Below are 10757 nucleotides of genomic sequence, written 5' to 3'. Positions count from 1 at the left end.
ACATTTATTTGTGCTGATATTTTTCTCTGTTCATTTATATTGAGCAATTTGACTTTGAATATACAGCAATGAAGAGAGCAGATCATCTCTACTCCTAGAGCTCACAGTTTAACTGAGAAAACAGGCAAATATATAATTATATTTAACTGTTTGTTGTATGAGGGGATTTTGAAAAGGTGGTAGAAGAAATGGAATTAAAGAATGAGTTTGTTTCAATGCAAAATTGTTTCAAAATCCATGTATAAATTTTTTAGGATATGCATTTTCCACAGACTTTTTGAAGACCTTGTGTTGTTTCCTTACTGTTAAAGTGCCATCAGTTTTCAATGCATCATGTGGTAAAACCTATTGTGGTGAGTGACAAGAGAACAGAATGCCACATTAAAATACATTCCATTTTGGGGCCAGCAGGTAGAGTGGTGGTTAAGGTGTTGAAATCCCATATGGCTGACCATGGTTCAAGTCCTGGACCCTGCAGCCTGAAAATTATGCCAGGTGCATGTGTGTGTGTTTCCAAAATCACAAGAGGAGACTGAGGAGAAGGTTCTCACATTCACTCTTTCTGTCTTGAGCGAGTACACCACCCTATGGCAAAAACCTAGAAAGAAAAAAACACCATTTTAAGCAGCTGACAGTAGCCTGATTCATACTCTACTTGTAGCCTGACCTGGGACTTTTCCTAGTGTTGAGGTTATGGCTATTCACAAAGAGGTAGTTTTCCTACCCTATTAACTCCTAACTTTTTTTTTTTTTGGAGAGGTTTTTGCTACAGGCACTCGCCAGACAGAGACAGAGAGACAGAAAGCGAGAAATCACCCCCCAGGGGGGATGGTCACACTGCAATCCCTTCTCCTCCATTCTCCTCCTGGGATCTTGGGCACGCACGCACATGCGCCCGGCGTGAGTTTTAAGCCACCGGGTCCAGGACACGAACCGCAGTTGACTGCGTGGGAGTCCAGCGACATAGCCATTACGCTAACTGCTGGTTCCCACTCCTAACTTTTTTTTAAAGAATTATTGTATTAAACTTTATTTATTTATTTATTTAAATTTGACCAGAAAGGGACAGAGCAAGAGTGAGAGGGAGGGGGAAGTGAGAAAGCAAGCCACCAGTTCTGGGACTCAAACTACAGTCTGTCATATGGGAATCCAGTACCCTTAACCACCACACAACCTGCCAGCCCTAACTCCTACCCTTTTATGTTTAGTTTAAGGCCTTTTTTATTTTTTGCCTTAGAGCATGTGAACTCACCAGAGTGAGAGACAGAGACAATGAGATGGAAAGTGAGAAATCACCCTGGGGAGGATGGCTATGACCCAGTCCCTTCTCCATTCTCCTCCCAGGATCTTGGGCATGCACACACATGCACCCAGCATGAGTTTCAAGCCACTGGGTCTGGGACTTGAACTGCGGTCAGCTATGTGGGAGTCCAGTGGCATAACTAGTACACCATCTGCTGCCATCTCCCTTTTTTAAATCCATGGTGACACAAATATTGGTAACCAATAAACATCGATTAACTTTACTGTTTGAGAGCATTTTGGAATTTCAGCTGAACAACACAGAAATACTGAAGTAGCTGGTGAATGAGGAGGCCTGAGTTCTTTGCTTTGCCATTCTCTTTAGTATTCACGTGTGTATCATGGTCTCCTGGGATCAGTAGCCCCTCTAGTTCCAGGAATTTGATGGCAAGGTGCTTTTTATTCTGCTGTTGGAGGATGAGATAGTCTTAAGTTTTCAAGCACTCGCCTTGATTCCCATCTCTTATAGTTGATTGCTTTTAATAGTGAGTATTTTACATGATGTATTTCATAAAAAGCTCTAGATTATGGTTTCTCTTCTGTGATATCTTGCATTATAGTTACAGCTCCTATTAGAACATTTACTCTTTCAGAATTCTTCATGGTGGCATGATCCATAGACAAGGCTCCCTTCATGTGGGGGATGAGATCCTAGAAATCAATGGCACAAATGTGACTAATCACTCCGTAGATCAGCTGCAGAAGGCAATGAAAGAAACAAAAGGAATGATCTCAATAAAAGTAATTCCCAACCAGCAAAGCTGTCTTCCTGCACTACTGATGTTCATGAGAGTGCAATTTGACTATGATCCCCAAAAGGACAGCCTGATCCCTTGTAAGGAGGCAGGGCTGAAGTTCGCTACTGGGGACCTTATTCAGATCATCAACAAGGATGACAGCAACTGGTGGCAGGGACTGGTGGAAGGCTCCTCCAAGGAGTCAGCAGGACTGATCCCCTCCCCCGAACTGCAGGAGTGACAAGTGGCAAGTGTGGTTCAGTCTGCTCCAAGTGAAGCCCCAAGCTGCAGTCCCTTCAGAAAGAAGAAGTACAAAGACAAGTACCTGGCCAAGCACAGCTCGATTTTTGACCAGTTGGATGTCATTTCCTATGAGGAAGTTGTCCAGCTCCCTGCATTCAAAAGGAAGACCCTGGTGCTGATCGGAGCCAGTGGGGTGGGTCGCAGCCACATCAAGAATGCCCTGCTCAGCCAGAATCCAGAGAAGTTTGTGTACCCTGCCCCATATACAACACGACCATCAAGGAAGAGTGAGGAAGATGGGAAGAAGTACCACTTCATCTCAATAGACGAGATGACACGAAACATCTCTTCTTCATGGTGGCATGATCCATAGACAAGGCTCCCTTCATGTGGGGGATGAGATCCTAGAAATCAATGGCACAAATGTGACTAATCACTCCGTAGATCAGCTGCAGAAGGCAATGGTGAGTATTTTCTACATTAGATGAAGATCTACCATAGTCTTCATGAAGTACTGATCCACACTGGTATCAGTGTACCTCATTTTTCTGTCAAAATTTTTGTACATTATTGAGAAGGCTCTTACCACTGCCAGTCTTGATTCTAGGGAAGAAGTGACAATTCTTTGCTTTCATTATTAACATTTTAAAGCAGGACAGATAACCCAGAGCATCAGGCTGGTATAATGGGAAGACTGTTGGTCTTTATTAGCACCTCTGAATCCCCTCTCTACTTTATTCAGTTCTGAGATAATGGAGCAGGTGGATTAGCTTCTATAAGTTTGTGTTTCTTTCTCTATAAAATGAAAATAGTGGCACCAGCAGGTGGCATGCTGGTTAAGGTGCTGGACACTCCCACATGACTGACCACAGTTGGAGTCCCAGACCTGGTGGCTTGCTTTCTCACTTTCTTTCTCTCTCTCTCGTCAAAAAAAGAGAAATGAATGAATAAATTAAATGAAATAAAATAATTATTAAAAAAATGAAGATAGTAATCCCCGTTCTCACCTCACAAACTCATTATGAAGAGTGAATGGGATGTTATAAATGAAAAGAAGGTGGGAAAGAGGGAGAAATGAGGCCATTTATATTCCCACTGCTTCAGGGTCAGCAGGTGGTGTGGTGGTTAAGGGCACTGAACTCCCACATGGCCGACCACGGTTCGAGTCCCGGACCTGGCAGCTAGTCACGTAGCTAGTCAAGGATCCACCTGAGATTTGCTTTAATCAAAAGTCTACACTCAAGTAGCCAGATGGTGGTGCAGTGGTAAAACATGATACACTGTGAGGCCAATCCACATGGTGAGGTTCTCTCTCTCTCGGAACAGCCCAAATCCTAAATGTTCAGATACCTAACAACAAAATACTTGAAACAAAAACTTGTAGCACTGCAAGGAGATAAAGAAATCCACAATTATACTCCTAGATTTTAGTACCCCTCTCTTAACAAGTAACCAAAAAGTCAATGAGGATATAGAAGACATACTCTAGGATAGACCATATGCTAGGCCATAAAACAGATTTCAACAGACTTCGAAGGGTTCATCATACAAAGCTTGCTCTCTGACCACAATGAAATTAAATTAGGAGTCAAAAACAGGTATCTGAAAATCCTAAATGTTTGAAACTTAACACGTTTCTATATAACTCATGGGTCACAAAATAAATCACAAGGAAAATTAGAAAATGTCTTTAAGTGAATAAAAATTAAAGCAACATTCAAAATTTGTGGAATACCACTAATGCAGTACCAATGAGAAATTCATAGCATTAATGTATATATTAGGAAAAAACAGTCCTAGCCATGGTGGCACAAGCAGTAGGGTGCTGCTCTGCAGTGCTAGAGCTACCTGGAAGACCAATTCAGATCCTGAATTTGTGTTACAGGGCAAAAGATACCATAAACGATATACTTTCTTTCTTTTTTTTTTTTTTTTTGAGAGAGATTTTTGCTATAGTGTGTGTGCACTTGCTAGAGAGACAGAGAGATAGAAAGGAAAAATCACCCCCTGGGGGAATGGCTATGCCACAATCCCTTCTCCTCCATTCTTCTCTTGAGATCTTGGGCACACATGCACACATGCCTGGTGTGAATTTTAAGCCACTGGATCTGGGACTCAAACCATAGTTGACTACATGGGAGTCCAGCAACATAACCATTTTTTACACCATCTGCTGGTCCCAACAATATACCTTTTTTTTGAGAGAGAGAGAGATTTCTGCTATGAAGCATGTACACTCTCCAGAGAGACAGAAAGCAAACATAACCATTACACTATCTGTTGGTCCCAACAATATACATTTAAAAATATTTGTCATACAGGGGCTAGCAGGTGACTTGGTGGTTAAGGTGTTAGACTCCCACATGGTCAACTGTGGTTCAATTCTTGGATCATGTGGCTTGAAAATTACACCAGGCACATGTGCATGCATGCCCAAAATCCCAGGAAGAAAATGGAGAAGGGACTGCACTGTGGCCATCAACCCCCCCTCCAGGGAGTGATTTCTTGCTTTCCCTCTCACTGTCTCTCTTTCTCTCTCACATGTTCTGTGGCAAAAATCTAAAAAAAAAAATTGCCATGCATATAATAGATAAAGGATTAATAATTCTAAAGAACTTCTAAGTTTTATTATAAAAATACAAACAACCAAATAGAAAACAGGACAAAATAAATAAGAAAAAGCTTTTGAAAAGTTACTTTTTCTTTAGTCATAGTAGCCAAGATATAGATGGATAGATAAATTGTGGTATGTACATATAGACAATGAAATACTATGTGGCCATGAAAAAGAAGGAATCTTGCCATTTGGGTAAATATGGATGAACTGGGAAGACATTTGTTAAGTGAAATAAGCGAGACACAGACACATACACACACACACACACACAGAATACCATATGATCTTATTTATATGTGAAGTGTGTAAAAGTCAAACTTATAGAAGTAGAGAGTAGAATGTGGTTACTAGAGACTAGAGCAGGGGTTGGGGAGATATTTGTCAAAGGGTAGGGAACTCCAGTTAGGCAAAAATAAATTCAGGAGAGCTATTGTACAACATGTAGACTATAGTTAATAGCAATGGATTGTATTCTTGAATCTAAGAGTAGATTTTAATGTTCTCACCACAGAAAATAAGTATGTGAGGTCATGCATATGTTAATTAGCTTGATTTAGTCATTCCACAATGTATACATACTTCAAAACATCATGTACATGGCACATATAATTTTTATTTGTTAGTTGGAAGGAAGGAAAGGAGGGAGGGAGGAAAAGAGAAGGGAAGAAAAGATTACTTTTTCGGTTATGGTAAGGAAATAAAAAAGTAAAACAACCATTAAATACTTTTCACCCTTCAGATTGGCAGAAATTTAAAAAGAATATTATTAGCATGAAACTCTGGCAAGAATTTGAAGGAAAGGGGTCCTTGTATACTCTTGGTAAGAGTGGAATTGTTAGTCTTTTGGAAACTAATGAAGATAGCTATTAAAACTCAAAACGTTGGGGTTGGCAGGTGGTGTTGTGATTAAGGTGCTGGATTCCCACATGGTCTTGACTGCAATCCAAGTCCTGGATCTGGCAGCTTTCTTTAAGAAAAAAAAAACAAAACTCAAAATGTCCATACCATTTCACTGTACAGTTCTATCATGGAATTCTTTTCTACAAAAATCAGAACACAGATATCTGAGAATGTATGTTCATTGTCTGCTGCACACACCAAAAAAACGACTGGTAGCAGTCTGCATGTCCATAAATGGAGGGGGTGCAAATAGACTATGATACAACCATAGTGTGGAATGTTCTATTACCTTTAAAAAGGATGAATGAAAATATAGAATATCAAAGACCAACAACAAAAAGGAATTAGTGAGCTCTTCATGTATTGACTGAGAGGTATGTGTATAAAGTAATGTTAAATAAAATAAAGTAAGTTATAGAGTAATATATATAGTATAATCCCACTTTGTGAAAAACAAACAACAAAAATATACAAGATGAGCCCTTTAGCCTGATGGTTAAAGGAGCCAAATCCCACATGTTGACCATGGTTCCAATCCTGACCCCGGTGGCTTAGAAAATGCCAGGTGTGTGTGTGTGTGTGTGTGTGTGTGTGCATGTGCATATGCACTTGGCATGCTTTCAGGATGGAGAAATGGAGGAGAAGGGAATGTGGGGTGACCAGACCACATTGGGAGGTGATCTCTCTCTCTCTGTCTCTGTCTTTTCTTTCTCTTGTGAGCACATGCATCCTCTGGCAATTAAAAAATACATAAGTATGTATATAAATATTCATAATGTTTTTACTGGTGTGAAAAATGGCAGAGATGTACATATGCCAGAGTTCATACCTTTTGGAGTCAGGAATGAAAAAGCAGGCAAGTTAACTTTTTCTTTGTTATTTTTGGTATGTCTTTACATTGTTATGCTGGCTTATGGGGCATATGACACTTTTGTATTAAAGAAAGGATTGTCAGGACCAGCAGATAGTGAGTGTAATGGTTACATTGCTGAACTCCCATGTAGTCAACCACGGTCCAAGCCCGGAACCTGGCAGCTTAAAACTCACATGGGGCCCATGTGCATGTGTGCCAAAAATCCTGAAAGGAGAATGAAGAAGAAGGGATTGTGGCATGGTCATCCCCTCTGGATGGGGGGGAGGTGTAATTTCTCGCTTTCTGTCTGTCTCTCTTCAGCACATGCATTTGCCCTATAGCAAAAGTCTCTTTCTCAAAAAAAAAAAAAAAAAAAAAACAAAAAAAAAAAAAAAAAAAAATTCTCCTACAAAATATAAAGGTGGCTGCTGGGGGACCTTACATCCCAAACATGGGACCTGAAGGGTGAAAATTACTATGAAACCCAAAATTATCCAAGTTAATTTTACTTACCATTTTATTTGCTCTTTCTTTTTTAATAGAAAGAAACAAAAGGAATGATCTCATTAAAAGTAATTCCCAACCAGCAAAGCCGTCTTCCTGCACTACAGGTAGGTGGCACCATTTTTTTCTGCTGTGCTGGTGGCAGGATTCAGGCCAGGTTGTGTTATATTCTTTGAGATTTGTGTATAAGTGTTGTGATTCTTGGGTCAGCCAGTGGGATGGTGGTTAAGGCAGCTGGATCCCACATGGCTGACTGCGTGGTTTGAAGTCCCAGACCCAGGAACATGTGCATACCCAGATCCCAAGAGAATGGAGGAGAAGGGATTATGGCATGGCCATCCCCTCTGGAGGCATTATTTTTCACTCCTCCCACTCTCTCCCCACCCCATATCTCTCTGGCAAGTGCACACACCCTATTGCAAATACAAGAGAGAGAGAAAGAGATGCTGTTCTAACTTTAAGCTCTAAATATCTCTCACAAGTGTGTAGTTGCTTGGGTCAAGGTCCCATTACATGTTGCCTCATGCTCTGTGAATTAAATACAGGTGTTTTCCCCCTTTCCTTGAGGCAAACAGTGATGGAGAATCTGCTAGTCAGTGACATGATTATAGCCCTAGTCATGGTACATACGTGGAGCTTTGCTGCCAGTGGTCAGATATAAAAGGAAAGGGTAATTTTAATTCTGCAGGTGATGAAGAATCAGTCATAATTCACGTTTGTGGATCTACTTTGGAATGCCTTATCTTTTCAATTCAACTCTGTTTCACCTTGCATTAAGCCTACATATCAATTTGGGGAGAAGAGACATCTTTACAATATTTCAATAGAAGTGAAGATAGCAGACATCCTTGTCTCAGTCTCAATTTTAAAGGGAAAGCTTTTTAGTATTTTTAGTATGGCTGTAAGGTTTTTGTAGATTATTCTTCATAAGATTAAGGAAACTCCCTTCTATTCCATTTTTGCTAGGAGTTTTATTTATTTATTTGGTTTATTGCCATAGGTTGCATGCATTTGCTGGAGAGAGACAGAGAGTGGGGAAGTGAGAAATCATCCCTGAGGGGAGATGCCCATGCCACAATCCCTTGTCTTCCATTTTCTTGTCCAGATTTTGGGCATGTACACACACATGCCTGATATGAGTTTCAAGCTTCTGTGTCCGAGACTTGAACCATGGTTGGTTATGTGGGAGTTCAGCATCTTCACCACTACACTACCTGCTGGCCCCAAGAATTTTATGCTTGAATGGCCTTGAGTTTTATCCTTTTTATACATTTCTCTATTTGACTTGCTGTTTTGTTTAGAATTTTTATATTTCTGTTGATGAAAGAGATGATAAATTTCTTGTCAGATTTTGATATCATGGTTATGCTAGACTTATAAAATGAGTTTATAATTTTCTATAATCTGTGTTAAATGAGATTAGCTTTATTCCTTCAAAGAATGTTTGAAAATTGTACCATGAAAGTATCAGGCTTCTCTCTCTCTCTCTATCTATCTCTCTCTCTCTATCTCTCTCTTTGTGTGTGTGTGTGTGTGTGCATGCATGCACACACACTTGGGGACAGGAGAAGAGAATTTTCAATAATGGGTTTAAGTTCTTTGGTAGGTATATGAATGTTTATATTTTTAGTTTCTCTTGTCATTTTTGGTAATTTATGTTTTTTGAGGAATTTGTTAAATTTATTGGTGTAAAATTGTTGATAATACCCTCTTATAACCTTTTTATTATCTCTAGGATCTCTACTGACTTCTGATAAATGATTTCTTCTCTATTTTCTTGATGAGCTTTGCAAGGTTTTTGTTCTTATTAATCTTATCAAAGAATTTATTTTACCTTTGTCATCTCTGTTTATTTTCTATTTCATTTTTTCCTGCTCTTCATTATTTCTTTCACCATCTTTTTGGGTTGGATTTGCACCCCTAATCTCACTGCCACAGCTAAACAGTATTAAATTCTGGTGGAGTTTCTTCTAGTCCATTTGTTTGTTTGTTTATTTAGTTATTTGCCATATGGCATGTGCACTTGCTAGAGAGGGACAGAGAGAAGGAAAGTGAGGAAGCACCCTGAGAGGGTTGGCCATGCCACAATCCCTTCTCCAGTTCCCTCTCAGGATTTTGGGCACACATGCACATGCACCCAACATGATTTCCTTTTTTTTTTGGAGAGGTTTTTGCTATAGGGTGCGTGCACTCGCCAGAAAGACAGAGAGAGACAGAGAGATAGAAAGCGAGAAATCACCCCCCAGGGGGGATGGTCACGCCGCAATCCCTTCTCCTCCATTCTCCTCTCGGGATCTTGGGCACACACGCACACGCGCCCGGCGTGAGTTTTAAGCCACCAGGTCTGGGACACGAACCGCGGTCGACTACGTGGGAGTCCAATGACATAGCCATTATGCTAACTGCTGGTCCCAACCCAACATGATTTTCAAGCAACCAAATCTGTGATTTGAACTGTGGTCAGCCATGTGGCAGTCCAGCACCTCAGCTACCATTGCCATCTGCTGGTCCTTTCCAGTGCTTTTTTAATGCCTAAATATTTAATTTTTTATTTCAAGTATGCTAGGTATTAGTTGCATTTAATGATATTCTCACGTTATGTCACAGCAGCATCATTTTCCACAGGCACCAAGAAACTGACTTTTATGATTACATGGCAATATATATCAGTAGATGACCATTATTAACTAATTTCCCCTTCTCAGAAAATCAGGTTGTTGGGACCAGCAGTTGGCGTAATGGCTATGTTACTGGACACCCATGTAGCTGACTGTGGTTTGAGTCCTGAACCCTGTGGCTTAAACTCATGCCGGGCGCATGTGCGTGCGTGCCCAAGATCCCGAGAGGAGAATGGAGGAGAAGGGATTGTGACATGGCCATCCCCCCTGGGGGTGATTTCTTGCTTTCTGTCTCTGTCTCTGTGTTTCTGGCGAGCGCACGCGCCCTATAATAAAAATCTCTCCAAAATAAATGAATAAATGAATAAAATCAGGTTGTTTCCAGTACTTCACTCTTTTTTTTCTATTCTCCTCTTGGGATCTTGGGCATGCACACACACACACCTGGTGTGAGTTTTAAGTCACCAGGTCCGGGACGCGAACCGCGGTCGACTACATGGGAGTCCAGCAACATAGCCATTACGCTAACTGCTGGTTCCCCAGTACTTCACTCTTATAAATAAAGCTGTGGTAAACATACTTATCCACATATCATTGCTGACAGCTCTGTTTTATATTAGATAAATTCATAGAACTAGAATGTAGGGCCAAGGAGTATCAACATTTGAAGACTTTTGGCACATTCATATTGCCAGACAATATTTTAGGAAATGTCTACTGAAATCATTGTGAAAATACTCTTTCAAGGAAACACGTACACTTCAGGTAGTAGCTGCCCTGTACTCTGAAACAGACAACTCAGATCTGATTACTGTAAACATGTTGACCCAGAAAGGCATTTCATGCCTTCTTGTTAAAGGGATCACTCTCAGGACCAGCAGTTAGCGTAATGGCTATGTCGCTGGACTCCCACGTAGTCAACCACGGTTCACGTCCCAGACCTGGTGGCTTAAAACTCATGCCGGGAGCATGTGCATGCATGC

General features: G+C 40.6%; 1 protein-coding gene across 1 annotated transcript in view; it reads left to right on the top strand.

The window, feature by feature from the left end:
* Positions 1 to 10757, top strand: part of MPP1 (MAGUK p55 scaffold protein 1) — a 38028-nt gene that overhangs the window by 17282 nt on the left and 9989 nt on the right. The window contains exons 4-5 of the mRNA XM_006171063.3: positions 2661 to 2746; positions 7195 to 7263. Of these exons, the coding sequence (XP_006171125.1) occupies positions 2661 to 2746; positions 7195 to 7263 (155 nt within the window). The remainder of the gene's footprint in view (positions 1 to 2660; positions 2747 to 7194; positions 7264 to 10757) is intronic.

This window comes from Tupaia chinensis, unplaced genomic scaffold, assembly GCF_000334495.1.
Source record: "Tupaia chinensis unplaced genomic scaffold, TupChi_1.0 Scaffold149248_1, whole genome shotgun sequence".
In the NCBI taxonomy this organism is placed as follows: Eukaryota; Metazoa; Chordata; class Mammalia; order Scandentia; family Tupaiidae; genus Tupaia; species Tupaia belangeri.
This window is presented reverse-complemented; position numbering and strand designations above follow the sequence as displayed.